The 27,873-nt window shown below is 48.2% G+C and overlaps 1 protein-coding gene across 6 annotated transcripts in view; it reads right to left on the bottom strand.

Annotated features, from left to right (window-relative positions):
• Positions 1-4,438: 4,438 nt before the first annotated feature.
• The window catches only part of LOC106746732 (junctophilin-1), a 40,552-nt gene continuing 17,117 nt past the window's right edge, over positions 4,439-27,873 (bottom strand). For 5 of the 6 annotated variants that reach the window (XM_014623642.1, XM_014623641.1, XM_014623639.1 and 2 more), the window contains exons 4-12: positions 20,889-21,184; positions 20,643-20,810; positions 18,833-19,885; positions 18,593-18,673; positions 17,747-17,955; positions 17,515-17,652; positions 16,689-16,959; positions 5,996-6,205; positions 4,439-5,160 (exon numbers count right to left, since the gene is read on the bottom strand). In XM_014623642.1, coding sequence (XP_014479128.1) covers positions 5,074-5,160; positions 5,996-6,205; positions 16,689-16,959; positions 17,515-17,652; positions 17,747-17,955; positions 18,593-18,673; positions 18,833-19,885; positions 20,643-20,810; positions 20,889-21,184 — 2,513 coding nt within the window. In that variant the 3' untranslated portion in view covers positions 4,439-5,073. Of the gene's footprint in view, positions 5,161-5,995; positions 6,206-7,983; positions 8,854-16,688; positions 16,960-17,514; positions 17,653-17,746; positions 17,956-18,592; positions 18,674-18,832; positions 19,886-20,642; positions 20,811-20,888; positions 21,185-27,873 lie in introns of those variants that run through there. The other variant, XM_014623643.1, reaches the window with a different exon arrangement.

The raw sequence follows: 27,873 nt of genomic DNA, 5'->3' as shown, positions 1-27,873 counted from the left end.
CTTCTGAGTCGTCTGTTTGTATATTTTAATGCGAGACGAGTTCTTGCAACCGTTTCCTTTTTCTTAACTTTATAGTTCACGTCGGGGCTTCGCTCTGCACTTGAATAAGTATCTGGCCCCTACAAACATTGCTATATCTGTCTCTCTATCTTTATATATTGTCAGTCGAGTCCCGTCATAGAAAAGGAAACGACGAAGTTGAAAGAATCGAGAGCCGAATACGTATCACCGTTACGATAATATTGTGAACTTTCGATGAAATCTTAATTCAACAATTTAGACGTCTAGATAAAATATATACCATCCGCTCAAATGTATTCGAGGAGTTTCCTCGATTAAATTATCATTATATACGCAGCTGTTGAGTCACCTTGCCACGTTTATCGATAACGTTCCGCAGCCAACATTGATATTTCTTCGTTGGAACCGTTTTTCCACGCGAATACACACGCGCACGCGTTTGGACGCTCGCACGCGATGTTATTATCGCTCGCAATATAGTCGACCGACCGCGCGAGCATTTCGCTTGACATTCACCGCTCGAATGACGTTGATACCGGTAATAGACGCGGTGTGCATCTCTCACAGTCGCGGTCTCGTAGTTTATTCGTGACGCAACGGCCCTACCGCGCGAAAAACTACACGTGCGCTCGCCGCTGCGCTTTCCGATTTACTTGCGAATTTGTCATAATCAATCTTGACTCGACATATACGCTCGAGCGCTACGAATTGGCGACAGATTCGAGATTTTTAAGTGACGGGGAAAGTTTCCGCCCTCGAAGAGATTCGTCCTTAGAGACTCCTCGACATTCCAGCGACACGCGTTGCGAATTTGCTTCACAATCCTCCGGAAGTTTCGTCCGTCCGATTTATCTTATCATCATCTCGTCATTTATCTCGCCTCTGATGCGTTTATGTTGTGATAATGATGATAACACTATAAGATACTCTCGAGTTAAAACTGCTTATGTACGATGTATTGGACTGACCTCGGCAACTACGCAGGTTAGTCTCTCAGGTAGTAGTAAACACACGCCAGACTCGCAGGAAGAAATATTTGCCTCGATAAACGCGTAATCAGTACGCTTTGTTTGTTTGAGACGCAAATCGCCGCATGACTTCGCACGGTGACACGATTTTCCTCTATACATCTCTCGGAAAGAAAAGCGGCACGTGTGTGTGCGCATAGAAATTATGGAAAGTACCACACATAGTTCTCCGTCTCTATCTCTCTCTCTTTCTCTTGTCCCTTCGACATGATAACAAATCGTTGCGTCATTACGCGCAATTAATAATGATCGTTGACTTAGTACGCGTCATTCTTCCCTCGCAATGTAGGCCCCTCGTTCCGACGAACGTGATGCGACAAAACGTCACGTCAATAACAAAGTCGTTCATCAGTTATGATACAAGTTTATTTAATCACCGCTTGCGCAAATTAATAGTGACAGTGGGCCCTCCGGTCTTAGCGTCGTGATCGCATATTTTGCAAAATACCAAAATTTCTCCCACGTCCGTCTTTCGTTCCAAGTATTTGCATAACCGTCGATATGATGATGATATGGCGATAATAATAATAATAATAGTAACGATGATAATAATAATAATCCAAATAATTAACGATAATAATTATAGTGGTAACGATGACGATGATATAATAGTAATAATAATAATATACAATAATAACGAGATATGTGTGTGCTAACTGCGATAATAGTCAAGAGATAACAGGTAAAATATACATATGACCGTATATACGCATATATGTATATACACATTATGATATAGCGCGCGCAAATCGCGAAACAAATTTCGTAAGTTTCCTTTGATTAGTGATATGGCTTTGGTGACAGAAATGATGCCTGTCTCTCTCTCTCTCTCTCTCTCTCTTTGTCCTTTGCCTCAATCTCTTCCCTCGTAGATATTCCGCCCCGATGATATTCGATATCAAATTTCCTATAGTTGCTCTCTCGCACTAACTAACTCAATTTTATATGTATATACAATACGTAATCTCACAACGGCGAATGTGCGTGCGGTAATAGGTATAGTAGTATTTACGCGGATACGCCTCGTGAGACAAAAAGTCGATCCTCTTTGCTAACGCGAAAAATTTGACGTACTTTGTGCCTATGCGTTTCTCCTTCAGTTTTCTCTTCCAAGTAATCCTGTCCCCCTTAAAGCAACGAGGACGTTCACGTCTGCTCTTGGTTCGATTGGGCGTACGTTTGACATTTCTACCTGACACCTTCCTTCGCTACTCTACCGGCATCCTTTCGTTAGTATTCCAACGGACATTCTGCCAAGTTTGAATTAAATGAATTGTCAGATACAAGTGTCACAGAGTGAATGCCACACGTAGACCTAACACACGCTGAATTTGGTGATCCTGTAAACGAGTTCGCGTCCGACATGCTCGGAGAAATGGCTCAGTGACGGACGTGAATCGTTTCACCCTCTTGTGCGGTCTTAACGCGAACAACGTGGAAAATATCGTTATCCGCGGCAATCTCTCTATTCGCTTCGTCTCATATCTCCGAGTCGCTTTGCGTCGCGTGCTCGCGCTCGAATCAGAATTCCTTCGCGTCTGAAGCGGCGTGATCGAATGCGGATACATTGCCGGCTGGTAGTAGCCTCAATCGAATTCACCCTCGCGGAAGTATAGTGGCTACGTCATTGGCACTGTCAAAGCGGCATAGGAAGCTTAGTTTCGTTATGGGGNGGGGGGGGGAACGAAAGAAAGAAAAGAAAAGCGAGTCCCTTCGACGGAGTCCAAAAATGATCCCGATTCGATCAAACTCGCATCGGGAGCGCGAGAACGGTGTCGCGTAGCAGTGGGCGAACTCGACGTTCACATTTGATTATTTACAAATTTACCTAGAGATACACAAGCTATGGCCAAGACTAGAAAAAAATGCGATCGCTCGAGCGCAGGAAGGCCGATCATTGAACCATCGCGAGTTCGCGGGAGAATAAACGCGACTTCGCGTCTTCACAAAGTCACGAGATAAACGTGATCTCAGACGTGCGTGGACCGCAAAGAGCCTCTAGTTTCCAATATCAGTTGTATTTTATTCCTCGCGAACTATATATAATCGCGTCTCTTTCTTCTCGCCGAAATGGCCGCATCATCTCGTTCGAAACGAGGTCGAATTCAATTCGTCTCCGGTTTCGACACTTCGGAACGTTTCTACAAGAGTTCCTCTTTATAAATACAAAGATCGCGATTTTGTATCTCGATGAATGACGTTATCGCGCTGGTGCGTCTCGATTATCGCGCTATGCGTCATCCGCATTTCAACGCAGGGGAATATGCTTCGCGGACGTAGAACGCGAAGCGTTGGGAAAAACAATGTCGACTTCTACATCGGCGATTAGAAATGCTTGACCTTCGGTCTCTCGCCGAAAACGAAGTCGTATTCAGTATGCGAAGACGTTTGCCCGGGATTTAACGTCACGCTGACATACTTTACTACCCAGCCCATCATAGAGATACGTAAATCGAGGAACGATACGGCGGAGGATTCGATCCATCTTCGCCGATGTAATCCAACGATAGTAATTGTAACTATAATTCCGCGTGAGGCTCGTACATGTTAGAAGACTACGAACTCTCTATGTTTCCTCGTTATAATTTACATCTTACAGCTTACAAACTCGCGATTAGCGTCTTAACAGTCGCGATACGCTATAAATGCTCGCATGCGCGTCTTTTTTTTTCTCTTTTTTCTTTTTTTACAAATCTATATCGCGTCGGTATCACGGCTACAATTACGATCATTGCTAAATTATAATCGCTACGTTCACGGGGACAGCCAAAAGTACGATTCCCGTTACACTCGACTTTGAAAAGCTGCTTCGAAATGAGAACAGGTAATATACTTCCCGGGAAACGAGGAGCGCATCGGCATCCTCGTCGGCAAGTGGCCGACTTTCCCGGAACGGAAAGATAAGGAGAAATAAAAAATAGAAATCGATCGAGAACAATTCGATCGCCACTGTTACCGCGCTCGAGCCGACCGTTGGAAAGAAAAAGGAAGAATTATTACTAAAGAAGAGGGATACGTGTGCGCGTACCGCATCGGGCACGATCGATCGGCGGCCCGCCCGAGAGCTCGACCTACTCTGACACACACACACACACACACATGCAGATCCACATACTCGCAAGTAGCATTATTAAAGTATTCCGTGTAAAAATAGGTATGGTACACAGGCGTGGTGGTACGCAATGCGCCCTCCATTTCCAAAAAGGACACGCCGATGTCTGCTCCCTCCCTCCCTCCCTCCCCTTTCTCCGTGCGCGAACGACGAAATTGCGCGACGGAGATTTTCCTTCTTCTTTTTTCTTAAGTTTTTTTTTTTGGGTTTTTCTCAAACAACCTCACAAGTCATCGAGTACTGATACATGCCGATTAAGAAGAATCCAAGCGCCAAATTTTTCGAATCGCAGACAACTTTATTAAAGGCGGCTTGTTACATCCTATTATTCCCGGACATAGATATATATATGTATATATCCGTCGGGAGTCGTCGTTTTCAGACCCGACATCGAGTCACGTCGCTCGGAATACTCGTTTCTCTCGACGCTTAAATCCTTTTTAATTAACAGCATCCAAAGGGCCAAAAGTGGGCCTATTTTAGATCCCCGCGCTATCTCAGAAGGACGTGCTTCTGTCTCGGTGAATGCCTCCCTCCGATTGCCGTCCGTCATTTAGTATCCACGCGATCCTTCGTAATCCTGGATATCGTTCGGAACTCGATCACGATCGTTTGCGTCGCGTGACAAAATCCTCGCCCGAGGTTGATCCTCTTCGTCTAGTCCTCTCTCTGTCTCTTTCTCTTCGCGTCGGTCCCCAATTCGGGTATTCTCCCGCGCGAAGTCCTCGCGACGCGCGAGACCGAGCGAATCGCTCGCCAAAGTCGTTTCCAGTGGTTTTCAGTGCGGCCGCACTCTCCGTCGTTGCCTCCGTCGAAATTCTGCTTCGGCGACGACCCAAGGCGTCGTCGCGACGCCGCCAGGTCTCAGGTCACGTCCACCACGAGTCCGTGAACCCGATCGTCGGCTGGCTGCTACGTCAGCAGCTTGAAGAACATCAAGGCTAGGGATATGTTGATAAAGAGCACCAGCATCACGAGCTGCTGCCGGGAGAACCAGTCCTGGAAGTAAACGGGACATCGTGTTAAAAGAGTTTTTCCTCGATCGTGCGTCGCGTCGTTCAGTCGCGCCGCTCGGACAGCCAAGAATTCGATGAGGATGCGCATGATTCATATCGACAAAATTATTTTCGGCCGCGTAACGTGACGTTATAACAGCGTATTTGTTTTCCTCTTTCCTTTCCCTCCTTCGTTTCCCTTCCTCCCTGCGTTATTTCTTTATGTTTTATTTTTCTTTATGTTATGTATGTTTAGTTTATTCTCTGCATTACTTGTAAATGCGTGTGTATCAGCCGACGATTGTTTTCCTTTTTTATCGCTTATTTTTTCTATCCACTTTTTGTCGTATTTAAAAGTATCACCACGTTACGTGAAATTGACTAGCAATCGTATATTGCATTTTCACTATGGTATGTTCGATTTTTATCTCCCCTCCCCCTTCCTCTCGAATTGAATAAACTCTAACTCTGTCTTTCTCTCTTTCGTTCGTGAGTATCCAGTTCTTATCGTCGAGCACATGAAAACGAAACTTTCCGTACTCGGTTGCTCGACAATAAGAAGTGGAACGAACGGATGTCGATTCCTCGAGGCCTCGCGTGAGAACATATTATCGTGACAGCGGATATATATATAATATTTCCTGTATGACTCGTTTGAAGTTTCGCATCGATCCCAAGAGAACGCAGGATTTCCGAACCGAAAAAAAGCCGCAACACGCTGTGTTGCGGCCAAATGCCGTTCCATTCTTCAGTTTTTTTGTTTTCTCGAGCGGCGCGTCATTGTCAATAACCAGCGATTCCAGTCGCCGCCAGGTAGAAACGGAGCGCAAGGTACTCACCTTAACCTGAGGACTGACCAGGTACAAAAGCGGATTGGCCCTGAGTCTCTCGTGCTCGTTGATCTGCCTGCGTATCTCCTCTCTCCTCAGGCTACTCAGGACACTGACTTCCTCCCTTGACAATGGCGCCGTGGCTGTTAGCTGGATCGGCTGCGCCACGTCCGGCAGTGACTTCTTTCGTTGAAGTGGCATTGCCGCCGCCGGTATCGCCTGCACGAAGGAAAGAAACGAGAAACAAAGAGAGAGAGGTGGGCCTCGTGCGACGTGCGCGATGTACTTATCGACGTGTAGATATCGATATTACGCTTAGCATAATCGGACAGCGGATGTATACGTATATAATATCAAACGGGTACACAGCGGAAAGAGAAAAAACGGTGCTATCGCCAGGCAGTTAACAATATACTTCGAGCTTGTACCTTTTTCACAGGACGAAAATAGTTAGTTTGACCGGGCGGAGGTAGGTAAGTTTGGTTAATTCGATCGAACGTCCGTTTTCGAGAGACTCCAGCGTTCAGAGATCGGTTTCGTGAAGTGTGCGTTGTGAAACTTAACGACATATTTCCGCCAAGTTAAGATCGTCTCATTCCCTTGTGGGACTAATTTCGAAGTATGTTAAACATATCCCGAGTTGAAATTTTAATCCTACATTAGGCCTACATTAAGCCTACTTATTCTACACATTAAGTCTTAAAATGGAAAATAATATCCCATTTGTAGTATTAAAGGAGCATTAATAGTAATAATCCTTTGTTGTTACAAAGGGAATTTAAACCTCCCGGAGAGTATTTTAAATTCTGCATTAAGTCTTCAAGTGGAGAAAACGGAAATAACTTTTTATTTGTAGCATCAAAAGGAGCAATAGAAGATCTTTCGAGACTTAATGTAAAACTGAAATTTCGACTCGAGATCATATCGGTAGTCAATCGCTATGACTACCCAGACAACCAAGTATCCTTCATTTGATCTCCTAATTAAATCGAAAGAAGGATTACCCCAAATAATACAACCAGTCCGTGGCAAGATTAAGCTTAATCTTAGCTTCGAATTGTATAATCCTTTAGCAGAGTTCTTCACAAAACCGATCCGTGTTAATAAAGCGTTGAACTCCTACGGGATTACGTGTTTCTCTAATTCCGGCCTCTCGTATGAGTGCAACGGATGATGGGGGGAAAAGATAGAATACGAGCGGAAGGCAGGAACTGGAGAGTGTCTTTGGAACCGTTCCAAACCCAAGAGCCGACATTCCGAATCCCGTGACCTACGGTGCAAGGTTCTGAAAGCTCTCGAATCGATTGGTCATATCGTTCTCTTTCCGTTCCACAAACAAACCAACTCTTCGAGATTCGTAGCGCGATGAAAAAAGTTAGTCCGTGTTCTTCTCTACCCACGAATTCGTGAGATCAATGAAAAGAAAAATCATTTCATACAGTTGAAAATGATCTTTCGCCTCTTCTCGAGAAAATTTTATACGCATTCCCGCAATTGTTGTACCGGTGAACTTGCCAAGGATTGCATAATCGCAATATGTTTCATCTCTCGTCGCGGCAATATACGATACGTGCGAATAAGTGTCGCATAAATCAAACTGTGCTGTTGCGTCGAGGACTTTCCGATTCGCGCCGGACATTTTCGTGCGTCGTTCTCTACAAGGACAACAGTTAACGAACGGCGCGACGCAGGTGCATCACACAGCGCCTTCACAGCGATTTCACACGTTTCACTTATAAACCCCTCATTCGACATTATTCCGAGCGTACTGTATCGCCTCAAACGCGGTGGGTCCTGAATTATTAATTCCTAAAGATCGCGATAGTTCAAATAACATCTTTCTTTGTCCATTCATTGATCATCGCGCCGCTTCTTCCCCGTTCTTGTCGTGCTTCCGTGAGAAAAAACGATCTCCCGCTTCTCTTTGCTTTCCGCACGATTCCGGTTATTTTGCTCAAGATTGTCGTTAGGAAAAAAAACAGTTCTTCTTCGTGTACCTCCACGGGAGGTGCGACGATCCAGGACTCCGAGGCCCGTCGGGCCATTAAAGCAGGGCTGCATAGCAGCGCCTCCTCTTCTTCGTCGGACTCGATCCAAAACATGTTTGTTGTCGTGGGAATTTCCAATCAAATCAATTTTTTAGGAAATCTGTGTCTCCGGCCACGTTGAGAGAAATGACTGCTTGCGTCGCGTAAATATTTTCGATTTGTCGCGCTTCGATTCAAATTCTTCTCTCGTCCCGAGTTCTTTTCCCTTTCGAAATCGTAGAGTTCTTCTTTCTCCACCGACTACACCGAGCGGCCCGAAAAAATGTCCCCTGCACCCAGTTTACGATTCACATCACCGAATTGCATCACTCGACGCTTACGGCGGTACGATCGATTCTCTTCGATCACTATCGCGGCCGATTCCGATGACCGAGCATCGCTTTGCGGGCGATTAACTTCGTTGCACTGTGGTCGAGTCTCGCGATTATAATCGTGAAACCGTGCGATCGCATCCGACTCGAGTCGCGAATATCACTCGCGAAGCGCACATCGGCCTGCGAAACCGAACGGAAATATCGGCATGATAATAACGTAACACTGTTCTCCTCTAATCCACGTTAAATCCCGGATTACGTCGGAAGCGATAACTTCGCGGCCAGCTAACTCTCTCCTTTACATCTGGTCCGATCGGGAGCGCCTTTCGAGTTATGCGTTCTCATTCGAAGCTGCTCGTTCGTGCTTTCTCTCTCTTTCTCTCGCGATTATCTCTCGTGCATTTTTCGACGATCGATCGAATAACAGTGCGAAGTACAGATCCGCGGCCTCCTGATGGGGAAGCCGGGCCGCAGACTGAACGGCCCTGGCTAGCACGACCGAAATAGAGCGTCGCCCCACTATCATCGAAATAACTTCGCCAAACGTCGCGACGCTCGCGGAGATCCGCATAGAAACGTTTGTCTCTTTGCCAGGACCCTGTCGATTCCTCACGGTTCTGTAATTTACAGTGCCGAAATCTGTCGTGGTGTGAAAGAAGACGGCGGGACCGTCGAGAACTCGGCGGCTTTCGGCTCGCCGACTCCGAAATGCTGCGAGTTATTCGGGAACGCGAGATATTCGTCCCAGAATTTCTTTCTTCCTTCTCCTCACCTCTTCTTCTTCTTCTTCTTTCCTCTTTCCTTGATTTTTCCTGTTTGATCAAGATATCGATACGTCGAGGAGAGTTGCCCTCGAAACAGTTTTTTTACCGTCGCGGCGGAGATAACCTGGGCGCGAATGAAGTCGAAGCACCAACTCGGGCTATCTGACTCATGCGTTTGGCACGCGAATAAATCCGTCGAGGATTTCGAAGATTTTCTCGCGCCAAGAGGTGCTTCGGCTGCCGTTTATTCGTAATTTCTTTGTCATTTCACGCGTTGCGCAGCGGGGACCGCTCATCGCCGCGGTTAGTCGCGCCCGGTCGACGAAGCAATTCGACTGACATGGCGCAACGCTTAATTAGCTTCTCTAATCGAAGCCCAATTACCACGAGACTATTTTCTTTTCATGCACCGGACGTTTAACCCGATTTAATCGATGCGTCACGCAATCGTCGTAACGTATCACCACTTCGTCGAGCGATTATCATATTCACTCCGGTGGAATTAACTCTCGGATCAACGTAAAAATAAACGATGAGCAACGATAAAACATTTGTCGTGCGTATTCGCGAAAAGAACGTCGTGTCGAAAATCTTCAACGTTTTCATTGTATATTTCCACGAAGAACGCGCGCACGCGTAGATCTCGTTTCGCAAATGTTACCATTACGTTACCAACGAGACGTGACGAATTGCAAGAATCAATAATGAGGCAATCAATGTTAATACCGACATTACCATAGCCTTGCTTACGAATCACGGACACGATCTTTATTTTTTATTTCTCTATTTTTTGTATGATTTCTATTTGAATATTGCATATGTGCACCGTGGAACATTAACATCTCATTACATGAGACAAGCATATTTTAGCGACCATTAATCGCGCTTTCCGCAATCGATTCCTATTGAGACTTTCAGACAACTTGTAATCTTGGAGATTGCGAACACCCATCATTATCTCTATTAGAAAAAAAAAAATTGCGGTGAACGAAGACAACTAGAAATCCGGTTTACGCGATGTTCTTTAATCTGTTCTTAGTAACAGTTTATACATCGTATACATAAATACATTCAGTACATCGAGTCAACGTTTGCAGTATCGTTGCTTTTCTTTTTGTGAACGGAAATCGGTGTAACTCCTACGTTTAAAATCGACGTCTTTCTCTTCTCCGGGAATATAATGAGGATTTACGAGGTATGTACACATCGTCTATTCGCGTCTTTGTTCGACCTCCTACACCTATGCGACTACGTATTCACAAAGGAATTGTGCATCGCGCGCTAAGTGTCAGGTAAAAACATGATTATTCTCTAATCGTTGGGATCTATCTAGGAAAGCTCTCTCGTAATGTCAAAGAAAACGACACTCTTCGCAAGATTGGCACTCGATTGTGCGGGATTAGGAAAAGTACTATTTTCGCGTTTCAACGTTTGACGAAATGTCACTTCCCTCGCTCGTACTCCGTTCTTCCTCTCACTTTTTTTTCTCTCTCGTTTTCCGAACAATCGAACGGTGCGATGCTAGTCGAGACTCATCTTAAGCGAGTGACTTGAACACACGGGTAGATTAACGACTTAAGTCAAAATTCAACCGTTTGTGGGAATGTTGCGCTTCTAAAATCGCGGTTCGCGTGTGAATTCTATATTTTCTCTCTCGCAGCACTCTCTCTTTCTCTCTCTCTCTCTCTCTCTCTCTCTCCACTCGTAACAACTCGTCGTCCTTCTCGAAACTACGATTTGTGATTTAAGATGTTAACGTATGTGTATTAAAAATCGTTAAATCGGCCCTGTACGAAAATATAGTGTGAATATTCTTTTATAGTTTAATTAATTCTCGAAATAGAGAGTGTCTCTTGTCGCGTTTGTTTACGCGACTTTCCTCCGTATTTGTCGATTAAAATCTGCTCTCGTATTGTGATCGTATATAGACCGTTTGTAAGAATTAGGCTCGCAGTTGCAGGTATCGTCGGCAAGACCCACCATTGCTCCTTATTCTTATTATCGTACATAACTTCATTATATTATCCGCACGTAATTGCGTCTGAATATTAGCCTTACTTACACGGAATGTACACGGTATCGTAACCTGGACGTTTTTTCGCGTATAAAGAATAGACGGCATACAAATATATTTAACACAGGCGGTAGTAAAATCCACGTCCCCCACCGTATTTCCCCCCTCCTTCTCGCCCCTGTACAAAATAAGCTTTCATACTCTCGGCGCGTATCTTTCTCCTCGAGTTAATTGCGGTGTGGGCGGCAAATTATTCTACGCGATGGCTCTCGTACGTGTATGTGTGTGCGCGACCAGCGTGAAACAAGTAACATACTGCACAATGTAACGCACACTATCGAACTGACGACGGCTAAAAGTATCGTAGTGTTAATTAGGACTGTGCACGCTTAAGGCTCACTTCATATCGAACGTCTCTCTCGGCGATTACTTTCATCTTAACGAGTATCCTTCGCGCATGACGCCGATACATAGGACTCAGATTCGCCACATCGTACAAGCATGCGTTGAGAAAAAAGAAACAACGTCTCCGACCAGAAAACAAGAAAAAGAAGCGGCGTGGAGGTGGTGGAGATATATAAAGAGAGTCTCTCGAGTAAAACGCATCCGAACGCTTATGGTCTGAACGTTTCCTTAACACGCATTGATAAGTAAGAGTGTCCGTTAATAAAGCGATAATAAGTTATCCGTAATCAATCGCAGATATCAATCGCCCGATGACGTCGGGGATTTGAACACAGATGGGCGAGACTGAACTAGCGATAACTAGCGAGAGTATACAGATCGAGCGGTATCGATCGAGTAATTTAGGAGGGGTGACTAGCGACAACGGGTTCGGAAGTAGGGTCGAAAGAGGCGTAAAATATGATTAAAGAGGGTTAAAATAGAGAATCGAAGAGCAAAAAACTGGTCCCCGCCTCCACGCCGCGCATTAAGCTTACCTTCCGTTAATTAGTGCGATCTTAATGGGCGGTGCGCTGCTTCTTAACTCGGTTCTCAGCGCGCGTGTGTATGCGTGTGTGTGTGTGTGTACGTGTTTATTTATTCGCACACTTGCGTGTGCGTGCACATGCAATCAACGTTAAGTCTAATTGTCAAGCCGCGGTCGGCCGTTCTCTCTCTCTCTCTCTCTCTCTCGCAGGAAACGGAATGTCTCGTGTAATGTAGAGAAGCAGCGAGCGGGGGATTCACTCCTTAGCCGCGTACAAAGTGGAGGAGCCAATTCGCGTGTCGCTCCACTTTGGCGTACAGTCGCTATTCCGTGCGCGGATATCTATACATATTACAGATGCATATACATTTACATATATATCGTACATATACACAGACATGTCCGTTTATACTCGTAAATATAGCCGCGCTCACGCGCATGTCCGCTGCTATGTTAATCGTCTCGTTTTGACTAACATATAACGCACGGAAAGAAAGAAAGAAAGAAAGGAAGAAACGACGAAGCCGGGGAGGAGCTCTCAATCGCTTCTTCTCCCGCCGAAAGGAACTATATACAGTGTTGTTTGTAGCGTTTATTGTTCGTTGACTGGTCCGTCGGTGATCTCGCATTATTGCCCAACGAGCGTTTATAGATCGCGTTTCGAGTTGATACAANATACAATGGGGGGGGGGGGGGGCAACGAGTCCGCTGCCAATCTACATTTTCACAAGCGTACATTGCGAAATCCGCAAATTGCTCTCGCGTGTAATTCCGTTTCTCTTTAGCGTGCGCCGGCGCGCGACGGTCAACTCGACTCCATCTCGAAAACTAAGACGAAACGCAATCTAATATACCTCGAGATCGTTGAAGGCTCTATACCATTTCTTCCTTTGCTCTCTATGTTTCGATCATTGTTCATTTAATCCTGGAATGGAAAAATTCGCGCTCCTTATCTCGCAGCCGGCGATATCTCCGTCGCGATGAATTAAGCGGAATATCCGTTGTCTCTCGCATTTCGGGGAAAGTTTTGCGCCACCGGCAAATATTTGCATTAGTCACGCGTTATCGTCCAATCGAAACCTCGACGGCAATTAACGGACCATTCCAAGATTAATATCGATGATCGGTGACTCCGGATCGCTCGCACGAATATACTGGACGAATCGGAAAGTTACGGTGATCTTCCGCTGGAAAGATTAATCGGTTCGTTCGCGACTCGAAGAGACTGATTAATGCAGTGAAATAATTTTCCTGCTTTCTGACGATTCTTTGCCAACGTTTCGGCGGCGAACGTACGTCTCGATCGGAAAAGACGACTGGTTTGTCGGAGAACAAAGAAACGTAGTTTTCTCTCTCTCTCTCTCTCTTAGTGGCACATGTGGCACTTCAACGTGGGTCTTCGGATTCAAGTTTCCTGAAAATGGCCATATGAGTTTTCGCAGACGCTGCATTCATTGTTTTTCGGCTCTCTTCCGCACCAAAATTCGTGAATTGCGAATGTTGTCCGCCACTTCCATAAATCTTCCGGAACATGTTTCTTCGTTGAAATGTTTTATATAAATCGTCTTTCACGCGTCTGAATAGATACAGCGCTCCGTATGTTACGCGAATGTTTTTTTTTTATCTCTTTACGGCGATTGGAAACATTTGAAACATCCTTGTGATTCTCATATTCCGCGAGAGGCCGAAAATATGCTTTTTCCCACTGCGCTCGTTTGATCCGAACTATTTTAAAGTAAGCTTCGTCAATGAAATTCAACTAGACGCTTAAAACGCATCCAGGGACTCGACTTTTCCGATACTATGTAATTCAGTGACATTTGAAACATCGTTGCCACACTTTGGCACTCGTAATGCAGTCCATCGAAACACCGACGCGGCTTTTTGACTCGTCCAATATAACAATCCGTGTCGCTCTCTCGCGGAGTCTCTCTTTCTCCCTCTCTCTCTTTCTCTTTCTCTCTCTCTCTCTCTCTCTCTATAGAAAAATAAGTTTATTCTCCAGAAATACGCATTGTTCGTCTCGAATGCGCTGCACTCGACCGCGGCTTCTTTATCGACGAAAGGGTTTTTATTGTTCGACGACGCGGCGAAGTTAGCGACTAATAGCGATCTACCCAGGTACAAGTATCTCCTCCATCAAGCGTCTTGTTACGTAGAAACAATGGCTGCGGAACGAAGCACTTAACAAATGACTAGTGGCTGCGGTTCCGGAGAAGGAAACGCTTAGTAAGCGATTAGTGATCAACACTGTAGATCCGATTAGTGTTTATATCTTTAGATCTTCGTAGGATTCGAAAGTACGCGCCAATCGGATCCTCGAATTACTTGTCCGTCCGGCTTACTGAGCGTTCCGTTCTGCTGAACGCATGAACATGAATCATGAACCTAATTGATGCTATATTTTTGAGATCCACACGAGATACAAATGTATACACCAGCCAGATCCACTAAATTACTAACCTCTTACTAAACGCCTCGTGCGTAAACCGAACGCGGCTAGTGAATCTCCACGAAGAATGATCGTTGTTAGTAAATCTTTCCGGCTTTCTCGCCTAAGGCCCTGGCTCTGGAAAGCTGGCTCGCGTTTTCATCGTACGCCGAATAAACGCGCATAAATTGCGAACCAGTCGATTCTACATGCGCACGCCCGCATCAACAGCTGCGTTATCGGTAACCGTAATTAACCGTTCGGATGTTCGAGCTGACCGCGCGTTTCTCCCCGATTAAGGCGACGTCGGACGTTGCGGAGGGCTCGTAAATTCGTAGAAAAATATCGTCCCTGCGCGCGAGACGCGCTGGATAACATCTTCGTTATCGGAATTTCAGGGGTTTTCCGAAAGCACTCGACGAGTGAGAGATCCTGTCGGGCGGAAGCGGCGACCGAGATCGCGCCGCGATTTTCAACCGATTTTCGACTCGAAGGACGACGCGACGCGAACGAGCCTTTCGGAAGCTGCGCCTCCCCTCTCGCCAACCGCTATAAATATATATCTCATCGCTCTGTATACATATTATATACTTATACTCATAGGGTTGCGCGGCCCTTTGACGTTGCGGCGAAGGCGGGGACCGTCCGGCCTGCGTCCTGGGATGGCATGCACAGAACACAGCACAAAACGCCACACAATTACACAGACAGACAAATCGAGACAGAGAAAAAAAGATTTACAGAGATAGATAAGGTAGGCTAATAGATAAAAAAGAGAGAAAGAGAAAGAGAGAGAGAAAGAAAAAAGAGAGAGAGAGAGAGAGAGAGGCAAGTGGTAAGAAAAATCCGAACGAGAGAAAACGAGGGAGTAAATGAGGGTGAGAGGAGGAGGAGTTGGTGCGTCGAGAACGCAGGCGAGGTGCAAGAAATATATCTCAAGTAAAAAGATGTAGAAAATACGGGCGGGGTGATCGTACTCGAGTTACAAGGACGATTGCGGAATATCGTTTGCCCGTGTCAGCAGCAGAGTGAACGAAATCGACGCGATTGATATTTCGCGTGTGCCATTATATGCAAATCTAAAATAATTCGGAGACTGTATATAATTATCGGATGCTACGGATAATCGCCCGTATTATTATTCATAATCAGTCCGGTTAATTATTCATGATCTCCGGCGATTATGCGTAATCGCCCGTTAATCGAAATACCCGTAAATAATAGCGATAGAAAAAGAGACATTCGGATGTTTGACCTTTGACTGAAATATCGCGCGAACGAAAAAAAAGGAAAAAAAAAGAGTCGCGCAAAATACTCGCGATGACGACATTCCGTCGTTAATTTCGCACGAAAAAAACCCGTCGTTCGCGTCTGCTGCGAGCGAATAAACTCATTCGTTATCGTTCGACGTGTACGCGAGGAAATTCCTCTCGGGAATTATCGGAAAATAGCAGTAACGCCGAACGATTGTTATCTTGTTTAACGCGCAACGACCGTCCAAGTTATTTCCGACGTCGGTCCTGGAAAGGCGTCTCGTTTCGTTTCTCGGCAGGTTCCTCGCAGGAAATCGCTTCGGCGAATTGCATTATTTTTCGCCGATCCGATTCCGCGATTCGCCGTAAATCGACCCGGAGGAACTCGAGATCCGTTTGAAGAAAGAAGGGAACATCGCGCGCTTGATTCGCGATTCCGACAACGGATAAACAGCGAGAAACAGTCTCGAAAAGGGAGGCCGCGATTTTCTTTCGCGAAACTATGCAAAGCGGTGCGCGCGCTCGCTCGCGCACCGCTTGAATAAAATAAGTAACAACATTCGCCCGAGATAAATATAGCCCCGGCGAAACGCGACGGGATTGACGTCAATATGCGGAATGTCAAAATCCTCCCGGTCGATCTTTTGTGGCACACCCGCTTATCTCGCACGGATAATCAATGTATTTGTAGAACCGCCGGGAAACGAATCGTGGCCGCAATTTGGTAAAACGCAGATTCCGCGGAAATTCGAGGGAACGATCCGTGCGGCGCACACGCGCGACTCCTTTATCGAGGCGAATGACGCAAGTGCCAGGACGTCGTCGGTACGGTGAGACGGGTTGGTACGGCTGCACGCGGCGCCTATTATACACACACACGTATGTGTCGTACGTATATGTGTATAATACGTAGCGAAGAAAGCAAACATGAGGAAGTAAGGACTCACCTTCGGCATGACACCTCCGCCACCTCCACCACCTCCGCCGCCACCGCCGCCGCCGGGCGGTCCGCGAGACTGAGCCACGTAGAGGCTTTCGGTGCGCTTAGGCTGTCCAGGACTCGGCAGGATGTCCTGCCCAAGGCCTCGGTTCTTTATGAGGGCTCCTTCGAATTGGCTAGGAGTTGGCGCCGTATACGTCGGCGTCGCGGCGCCGCTGCCTACCACGGAGCCGTTCAGCGGCGTTCCCGCCCGGATCGCGCTCGGAGCTCTCGTCGATCTGTCAATCGCACAGAACGGTCGGGGGTAATAGATGGAGAACGAGTCATGAGAATTTCCAGCGAGGAATGAGTAGACGGATAAGGACATTAACTCCTTGACTACCGATGACGAGGATTCTCGTCATTGTGGTCGTTCGCGTTCGTTGCCGTGGCAATGCGTTTTCTCTCGTCATGGAATATTCTGTCAGAGCCTATAATAAGGATTTTATCACTACAAACTTTCATCGGTTTACGAGAATCTTCTGTTTTCGGCGATTTTACGACCGGTCGAAGAAAGCGGCGTGGCAGATTGATCTTTACTTCGACGTACCTTGGATCACATACTTGACGAGATACAACATTTTCTCGTGTTGCAAAGAATCAAACGCTCAAAGGCACAATGACAACAGTGGGGCGCGATGCAAAAATCGGCGCACAGGCGAAACCGATAAATTGGAAAGAAACGGAGAGAAAGGCAGAAAGAATCGGTGATACGTAAAACGGCATGATGTACGCTCGCGGGTAATAAATTGATTCGTTGTAAAAATATACCGCTCGCGCGCCACGTCACTCACCTGTCGAGCATGTCCGTGGGTGGATTCGGTATGGTTTTGTCGACGGACGGTTGTCTCGATCCGGTCAGTCGGGAATGCGCTCTCGCGTAACGATCCACGGAACTGTCGCGACTAGGTGGCCTCTTATAATGATCCAGCCTGCGAAACGTAACGCGATTGATTACTCGCCAACTCATCAGCGTGACGTTTGAAATTCCGCGTGTCGCGGAAAAGAAGGTAATACGTAAAGGACCTGTCGTTTAACGTTTGGCCGATAGTGCCCGGTCGATCCTGAGGACTCAGCACTCGGCTGTTCCTTCGTAAGCTCGTAGAACTCGGCGGTCTCGTTCCGTCCGCGATCGCACCGTCGGGCTGATACTGCTGCGACGGTTGCTGCGTATACATCGGCTGCGAATTGTACTGATTCATCTGGCCGGGCCCGTACTGGTTCGGTACTGCCGTCTGAAATCGATTTCACGTTGCTCTAGCGGCTGCCAGTTGACTCGAATCGCGAGAACAAATACACTGGTCGGCTACTTCGCACATCGTGAGCCGACTCTTTGCGTTTCTCTTTCCCGAGCTACAAATCTGCGGTGACTAGAAACTAGGAATTACTAGGAACTCTCGTATACCCGGCGCTATCTGACTCTGTCATCGAAATCTATTTCAGCAGCTGACGGCGCCGTATTATCTAGATCTATCGAGGCATCCTGTATTTGTCCTGTCACTTGTGCGATGCGCGTCGTTAGGGACTACCAAAATTCTGCAGGCTCATCGGGTAACGCGGGTGCAGCCGCGCGCAATCGTGCGTAGTTTGTTCAAGAGAAAGACGGGATGGGGTCAGTTGGGATCGTCGAATCCAATAGCAGTTTTGAGGTGCACGAAGGTGTTCCAACTCGAGATATGTGCGTCACTCAAAAAATGACGTGGGGGGGTGAGAAAAGAAAAACGTTGGTTATACGGACGGGGCTCGGTTAACGATTGACCATTAGTAACAATCGCTGATGCTGGGTTAAGTGCGAAGTATATTGCTCGCAGGCGAAACCAAACCGCAGAAGGGGAGGTGAGGGGAGGAGAGAGATCGTTGGGGGTTGCTTACACCGTAAAGCTGCGCTCCAAATTGATTCATTTGGGCGAGTGTCGTCGGATCGTACGTAACTGGCGGTTGCGGACTCAACATCTAGAAAGAAAGAAAGAGAGACACGGCATTGGCGTGGGGCGTTCGTAGATCATGACGACGCGCTAGATAAACGCGAGACAGGAAAGCTGCGCGCGCGAATCATCGGCGAGAGGAGAAGCGGCAACGAGAAGTCGCGCGGAACACCGCGTGCGAAATCACCTGCTGCTGACTGGGATAAGCCTGCAAATTTTGGAAGCCGATCGGTTGTTGCTGCTGCTGATAACCGGGGTACTGATCGACCTGTGGCGGATTAGTCGGCTGATACTGCGTCTGGTACGGACTGCCCTGGCCGTACTGGTGCTGTTGGACGTACTGGTTCGGCTGATACTGGTTCGGTATGCTGTTGGGGTACTGACTCGTCGGCACCGGGTTCTGCGAGTACTGCTGGTACGGATTCAGCGTGGTCTGCGCGTTCAGCTGGTTCATCGGCACCTGGTTCGCCAGCGGCACCTGGTTCGGTATCTGGTTCTGCATCGGCGGCAGCTGACTCGGCGGCTTCATGCTGGCCCTGCGTATCGCTTGCATCACGCTGCTGGCGGTGGTGCTCGCCGCCGCGACGGTCACGGCCGGCGTCGCGTTCGCCGTCGTGCTTGTCGGCGCCGTCGTCGCGGAGTCGACGGTCGACGAGGCGCTCTTCATCGGCGTGGCCCCCGGCTGATCGACATTCGCTGTCTTGTGGAGGATACTCTTCCCCGGCACGGTGTCCTGCGGCGGCGGCACGTACTTGGGTATCTCCCGGTTCCGCAATCTCTCCAGGCCGGGTTGTCGGAAGTCCGGCGCGAATTGCTTCGCCGTCTGCTGCGCCAGCTCGGAGTCCTCCCGAGCGTGCTCGGCGGCGATGTCGGCCAGCTCGGCCTTGCCTCGCGCCGTCGCCGTCCTGGAGATCGCGATGTCCGCCTTCTGCAGGGCGATTTTGCTCGCCCTCTGGGCGGCGTTCACCGCCGCCTCTATCCTCTCGCGGAACTTCGCCGACCTGATCAGGAATAGGTGCTTCTTCTTCTGACTGGTGATCAGCACGTTGTTCTTGTACTTGCCCTCCTCCTTGCTGCCGTCGCGGAACGTAGTCACGCCGTATCCGTACTTTCGGTTGTTGAACCACTCGCCCTCGTACCGCAGCCCGTCGCTCCTCTCGGATATGCCGAAACCGGTCCTCTTATCGTTCTTCCATTCGCCCAGGTACGTCTCGGTCACCGACGCGTCCATCTGTTCGTCCTGCGAATCGACGTCGCTTTGGTTAGTCGGCCACCTTCGAATTGTGCAGTCGTGAAAGTTCCTCCCGTTTTTCCACCCTTTCACTACCACGCGTCGCTACGGCAGCTTCCCTCTGAATATATGCACAGGGTGTTGCATCGACGTATTGAACAGTATGCCGGGTTGACGCTGCGAAAGCGCGTACGAGAGAGTGAGAATGCGCCGCGCAGACTCGGGGCCGGCTGCACGCGCACTCTCACTCTCTCACACGTGCCTTTACAACGGCAACCCGGCGTATTGCTCAATATATTGCCGCAACACCCTGTATACATCACATATGCACTCAATCGCCTATCATATTTCACCTAATTCGTATGGTAATAGACTCAAGAGCTAGAACTTTCGAGTTTTTTCCCATCAGGAACAACGCGTTTTTCCTAATGCGATATTAATGCAACGCTATAAATTAATCGTAACGTAATTTAACGTAAAACTGAGAATGCTTCGGGTACAATCGCCGAGCGCGATTTACAAATATCGAAATATCGAATCGCGTTCCGCTGCGCGTACAGCGGGGCTTTTGCCGTCAAAGGGCAATATTTCTTCGATTCCATTTGTATTCAAAGCACGATCAACCGGGTGATCAGCCGTATAGCCGAGATCGTTTACAGGCGGATTAAACGTGCTGGGAAATTTTTTATGGAGGAAACGACATTCAAATCCGCTTGGAATCCCGAATCGAGTCGCCGGGAGAGAAAGAAGTGGCGTGAACTCCTACCTCGATGACGAAGGACGCGTTACTGTCTGTGTGGACCGACGCCGACGCTTGGCTCTGCGAGCTCTCCGTCGACATCCACGACGCCGAGCTGGCGTTACTCCTAATACTGCCGCCGGTACCGCGCTTCTCCAGGTCGCCCGTGCTCCTTTGCTTTCGTATCTTGAGGCCCTGCACCGAGAAGGACACTTCGGTTACTTCGACAACGGCGAACGACTTTCCGTTGATCACCGCGAGAGATCATCTTACCGAGAGGATACCCTTCTTCAGGGACTTCTCCGTCAGGCTCTTTCTCCGAGCGGGTGGGTCGTCGCTCCTGGCCTTCAGGACGAAGCCCCCTCGGCTGTCGTCCACGCGACGGTCCCTCCTGTCGGTAGGCTCCGGCGTCGGTGCGACCACCGGCCCTCCGTCCGCGCTCCTCAACGACGTCAGGGACGCTCTCACCTGCTTCGGCGGCTTGTAGTGACTCGCCAAGCCGAACGGCGCGCTCGCCCTCACGCCGTACCCGTGCCGCATACCGCGGAGCCATTGACCTTGATAAGTCCCTGCGATAGATCATTGATATAACGTAATTAACGGACGTGAAAACGGAAATGGAAGTAGAAATGGAGATGGAACGTTCCATCGGCGAATCGCACGCCACCCCATGTCCATTAAGGTTGATGAAGTAGTTTCTATGGGATTAAGGCGTGCGAGTCTCTCTCTCTCTGCCTCTCTTCTCCTTCTCTCCACGTGGATTAATATACGTTAACTGCGAAGTGGCACCGCAGACCGCCGAGATAAAGTCGCGATAGTTCGGCAGTAGCGACGAAAAACACGCGAAGATTAAGGAATGCCGTACTTGAAAGTTCCGTCGACAGAACGTTGATTTTTCTGCAACGTTTACGTCTTATCGGCTCCCCGGTAGAAATGTATGCAGGTTTCCTAGACACCCGCCCAGTTGCTGTCTAGTGGTAATGCATTTTCATTATACTAAGTGGCCAAAACGATTTATTGAGAATGATTGCCGTTCGTCGGATTATTTTGCTGGATCTACAAATTACTTTTCTATAAGAACAAATTAGTAAATGTAGGAAAACGATATTTTGTTCTAACAGCGAATTAACGTGTCCTAAGGACGAAATTCATTCAGCGGAATCTTTTCTGTCCCGTCAGCAGAACCGTTTCTGCTCTAATTATGAACAATTCGCTAATTCGATTGTGCCAATTAAATTTCATTTCTGCCGCTATGAATGTGCAATAGCAACGATAATTTCGCTACGATAATAAAATTATTTTTCCCACGTGCATTTATATCGCACCTTATATTTACGTAAGATCTATGCATGAACGAAAAATACAAAAAGCGTAAGCGTGATCGTGCGTGTTTATGTAACATCACATTTTGAGGATCGTCTCTGCGTTGTCAAGTTCGGCTTCGGCATTTTCAGAAGAGCCGAGCGGGAGAGCGCGGAATGCACGCGGGAAAGATTCGTCGCGTGTATCGAAAGTCGCGCGCGTCAGTCGATTACGACGAATGCCCGGGGGTTGCCTGCACTCGGTAATAAGGCGTATTTGTTTTTGCCAAAACGTGACCGTGTTTCAAAATGTCTCGCGTGAGTCACGGCGTACGAGGCGGACGGTTGCGCGTGCCCCGCTCAGGGATGTGGAATGCATTCGCGTGCGCGTGTGGGCGCGCGTGCTTTTTCGCAGAACGTGCGAATTCCAAATCGATGAAAAACTACCGGAACGGATGCGCAGGACGCGTATCTCTTGCCGCGGCAAAAAATTGCCGCACGGTAACGCGGAAAAAGTAACCTTTCCCGTTTCCGAGCTCGGAACAAATTTATTACGCGTCGTTACGCAGCGGCGTTTTATACACACACACGTGAGTTTTATTCTGTATTTTTAACGGATATGTCAATGTTTAATATATTACGTTTAATATATCATCGTCCGCGTAGCGCAATCGAGAAAGAGAGAGAGAAACGCGTATAGAGAATCCTGATTTTTAATTCATCGTGCGCGGGGATGTCGCGAAGAGCGGCCAGCCGCTCGATGCGTGTTCTACTTTGCATATGGAGAGAAAGAAAGAGCATAAGCTACATTCTTCCGAAAAAAAAAAAAAAAAAAAAACATGCCATTCCGCGTTCCGAGCAGCCAGCGTATCCCTGGACACAGTATCGCGATCGCAGCGAAAAGTTTCGGCCGGCGTTTATTGGCATGCTAAACAAGTCCGTGATCGCTCGAATGCACCGCGACGCGTCGACGTTCGGTGCGCCGCTGTATGCAACGAGCTTTTCTTCTCTCCGGCACGGTCGAGAGGCAGGCGCGTTTCGAGCGCGTGCACACGGTGTGACGAGGAAATACGCAATATTGAAGCGGGCCCGCTCGTCATTAATGCCGACGGAATTAGTATCGGGATTAATCCCGGTGATCGGGAAGCCTTTTCGCGAGCAAACGCCGCCTCTTCCTCCGACGTCGTGCCATCGCCCGGAGCGGCTCGCAAATTCGATTCGCGCCGAGAGGAATCTGTCATTAACAGGCATGACGGTGTCGACGGGATACCCTATACACGGCGACGCCCGGCGTCTCCCCTCTTCTCGCGACGTCGGAATATTATTTCGCCAGCGTTTAAGCAAGTGGGTCACGCCGGCGGTTCCCGGCGCTCGCAAGACGCCAATGTATACGAATCCTCGAAATTGCCACCGCGGCGACTACGGTCTGAATGCACACCGTGCGCTTTCAATTAATTTTTAGGCACGGCCGCGAGCACGACGACGCCGTGAAAAGAGCGCGAGTATGTGTGCGGCTGAGTGTGAACGTTCGCGAGCGTTCAAACATTACGTTCCCCTCGAGCATTCGAAGGCGAAGCGTTTCTGCCAGCTGTGTGTGTGTGTGTGTGAACTAGCTGCCGGATCGACGGGGTAACGAGTTTTCGCTCGGCGATTTTTCGCCAAAGCTCGCAAGCGCGCCTGTTACTGCGCCGCGTGCAATTGGCTCTCCGCGCGCGAAACACCGTCGACTCCTTCCGCGAGAGAAAGAGCTCTCAGAAGCGGTAACTTAATTCTTATTACAGAAGCGTTACACACACACACACACACACATACGCACGTGCGAAAGTAGACCAATTATATCGGATCATAGTAAACGGAGCGATCGATTTTCTCGCTTTAAAATGTACTCTCTGAAACAACGACCTGGCACTTTTACCTATACTTTTTCTCACCGCATCGTTTATGTGTGTGTGTGTGTGTGTGTATGTGCCTGTGTGTGCAATTTTTTATTCTATCGCACACAGAGAAAGAAATGCTAAGATCAAGTGAACGTAATTGTTTGTTTTCCAGCCTCTTAAATTATGTAAGATTTTGATCAATTTAAATCTATTAGCTCGTAATGAATATTTACTTGAACGCGATACTAATTTATAAATGAATCACCGAATGTCAGTGTGAAATTTCCAATATTTAAGAGAATGTTTACTAGAATTATGAAATACTTTCTTTTTCCCATTGAATAAGCCGAGTGGTTTTAAATTACGATTTTTTTGTCCAGTAAATATTACCTAAAAATAAATTCTGTTATCCGCAATATTACGAATTTAATATTTGTTGCGATTGTTTCAACAAGTTAATATCCACTTATTCGAAGGAAATATCATATTGTACACGGAGAACATAATTTATCCAACCATATATCATATTATTCGTACCAGAAAAATAATTGAAATTATAATGCGTATTTTGTGACCGTTAGTGATGTGCTCCATCGTGTATCATCATTAAAGATCACAGCACAGATAATAATTTCAGTCATAAATCCGATATGATCCAACATTACGAAATTCTGTCTCAGCTCTCACCATACAATATTTTCTCCGTGTATATAGTCAATTAGATTTCTACTTCCGGTAAATGTTTGTCAACGAGAGCGTCGGGTTTTAAATCACTTTGCTTGAATCAAGTCAATATTACCTGAACGGTGGCACTTTTTTCAGTGTGCACACTTATTAATCCTCAGCGGATTTGACCCGGGTCAGTTCGCGCGGTTGACGCTCGTGTGGAGGTAATCGAGATAGGAAGTATCGTCGTCGACGGGGGGGACGAGCAATTTCCAGATGGCACGACGAATCTCGAGCGAGCGCCTCGACGTGGCCGTCCAGACGCCGCCGAGTCCGAGGGGGACATTAAACGAGCGGTACTACATTGTACCTGGGAAAAGTGGATCGCGCGCCATCATGTATCGATTCGCCTGCCCGTCAGCAACGACCCAGATTAATTATTGTCGAGCTTCTAATTCCCGCCGGGCGCGTGAATTTGCGCCGCGACTTTCGATGGTGCTCCTCGCGCGCCCGAGATTAATCCACTTTAATGAGCGATCCGCTCCATGCGGATTAGTTTCGACGCGGATATTTTCGACTTCAGCCCTGCGCCGCGAAACATCCGTTCGTTTCGAGCGCGGCTCGCTCGCGCGAATTAATTATGAGCCCCGCGGCGTCTCATCAGTTCGATATATTCGACTCGATGAACGATACGCACCCGTCCGGGTGCGTCTGCGAACGCAGCTGGAATGCGTACGCTTGCGCAACGCTTTTATAAATCGCGTTAAATCCGGCGCTCTCTCGCGCTCTATCGCAATTATCCGCCGCCACGTGGAACGATCGATAGTCCGGCACGAAATTGTTTTTTATTCCCCGCCGCTCCGCGTCTCCCAGTACGGACGTTTCGGCTCGTCGGGACAGGTTTAGCGCGGAAGAGGAGCCTTCCTGCCGTATGTCTGTCATGCGGGAAGAGCGCAGGGCGAGGGAAGATTCGCGACCGAACTGGAGCACGGCTCTCGCTTGTCGATACCTCTCTAAGCCCGTAAAAAATAATCATCTCGAGCGACTTGGGCGCGCGGAAATTTCTCGCCGATATCCCGCCCATCGTCTGTCGTCCGCGCTCGTGTTTTTTTTTTCTCCAACACGCTGTGTGTGAGTAGGATCTTTCACGGATCGGACGGACGAAGGCGGCGAAGGTGGCCGCGGGAATAATGTACAGGGTGGACCGAGCACACCGCACGGCCCTGATTCGCTACATGGCACTGGCTAGCCCGCCTGAAATAGCGCGGCCATCTGCCGAGATGGTGGTCGGTTGCACGTGCATCGGAAAAGGTTTCGGTGTTGGTGAGAATTGGCCGTGCGAGTGTATTTCGGTCCGCAGCCTCCACCGGATCGTCACAAACCACCCTACACGAGCTTGTCCGCCGTCCCATCTGTCTTTTTGGGTACGCCCCGCTACCTGAGACCACTATCGGGAGTCCTGATCCTAGTGTATCCTAGACTCCGGTCTATGGAAGGCTCTTTTAACCCTCGCCGTCCAGCCGCTCTGGGACTTTGTATAACCTGAGACTTCGTGCAACCCGGAGCCATGTAACCTGCGGTCGTTTCTGACCTCACTTTATAATTACGCATCTTACATTGGAAAAAGGAGTTTTCGATGTATGGATAAAAAGGCTTTTAACGTATAAACATTGTTCTTGAAATCAAAAGTTACTGTTTTAAAGTTTGGATAAAATTCAGGGTTTCTTTTTCTACTTATCCGCGTTTTTCCGGTTTCTTTTCGCGGGTGGGTGAAAAAAGCGGGATTTCAAAACTGTATAATCGAAAGTAACAAAAGGTATAAACATTGATGTGAAAAGAATCACTCGGAATCATCAACATCGGATGTTAAATTGGAACAAGTGAAACACAAATTACGTATTTCGGTGTGTCCTTTACATAAGAAAATAAGAACAGAAAATATCGGCGTTTTTAGTTGCGCGAGGTGGAAAAAGATCTTCGGGCGGGTGGCGAGGATTAAAAAAGCAGCTTCGCTCTCGCTAATCTTTCTTGCTTTCGTGTCATCGAGTAAATCCCGCGAGCGGACGGACATCCCGGCTTAATCCGTGAACGTTGCGACTCGCGAAATGCGCCAAACTACTCTCTCACGATTGATCCCCCCGGACTTGCGAGGAGATACCCGGGTTCGAGATACACCGAGAAATATACGGGAATCTCCATTCCGCCGCTGCGCGTTTGCAGCGCAATTCGCGCACTCGTCGGTATGAAAAAGCCGCCTGTTGCGAGCGGCTTTCTTCTTATTGATCACGATATTCGTGCGTCGCGTCGCACGCGGCTTCGATCCAAGCGCCACGCATGCGATTACATAGCTGTGCATCGGAGTCGAGCGGCGCGTCAATGTTGTAATAAACGAACGTGGCCGTGTGCTCCTCCGGCCGGCCGCGGGAATGTTTCTCGGTGTGATGTCCCGGTAATAAAAATATACGCGATCTCTCGCGCGCGCACTTAAAATCCACCGTCCTACATGACGAGTCATGCGCGTTGGGGCCGTCGTGAAATGTTCACCTAGCGATTGAGAATTCATATCTCGGATAACTAGCCAGGCGGCTAATTTAATATTCTTTCTGTCGCATCAATTTTACATTTCTCCTCGGTCCGAGCCCCCCTCCCCCCGAAATCTCCCCGCGCGATTTCACGTACCGCTTGTCCTCGTTCCTAAGATATCGTCTGCGGCTCGATGAGGGCTAATTAAACGTCGATTAAAATCTATAATTAAGGTCTCTCTCTCTCTCTCTCTTACTCTCCTTCTTCAGGACACGCGATTAGCGGATTCTCAGTGTGTGTGACGTAAGGCGTGTGACGCCAGGAAAAATCAGGAATAACAGCCGTGTAAAGTAGGTAAAAACGGTTCATCAAGGTAACCCACGCTTGTATAATATTAACGACGACGTACCCCATATACATCGCTATTTGCATAAAGGGTTGTTGCGACACACACACACACACTCTCTCGCGCGCACGTCGCAAGAAAGTGGATTACGACGCGCCGCCGGCGGAGCCTTTTATTACTCGCGCGCGCGAGGGAGATTGTTGTTCGGCTCTTTGTCGCCGCTTGTTTTTCCACGCGGCGAGCAGAACGAGCGGTCGTTCGCGCCCCGTCGTATGCGACGACCCGGTCTCGCTTACATAACACGCCGGACTTAATTATGCGACGGGCTGCTCGCCGGACGATTCGCGCGATGTAACCGGCTCGCTCGGGCCTCCTGAGGGCGCCGTTACCGTCCCTCCGTCATTGTTACCGTTAAACGTTAACTGTGTCGTGTCGATGAGACCCGCATCGGTGCAGCCGTTTCTCTCTCTCTCTCTCTCTCTCTCTCCCTCCGATATAGAACGCGTTCCAAGTTTCGCGTCGTTTTACGGGACTCGAGAGCGGAG

The sequence above is a fragment of the Dinoponera quadriceps genome, unplaced genomic scaffold (genome assembly GCF_001313825.1).
Source record: "Dinoponera quadriceps isolate SergipeBrazil2010 unplaced genomic scaffold, ASM131382v1 scaffold1565, whole genome shotgun sequence".
NCBI classification, from domain to species: Eukaryota; Metazoa; Arthropoda; class Insecta; order Hymenoptera; family Formicidae; genus Dinoponera; species Dinoponera quadriceps.
The sequence above is the reverse complement of the archived record's forward strand: the minus strand, read 5'-3'. Positions and strand labels throughout refer to the sequence as shown.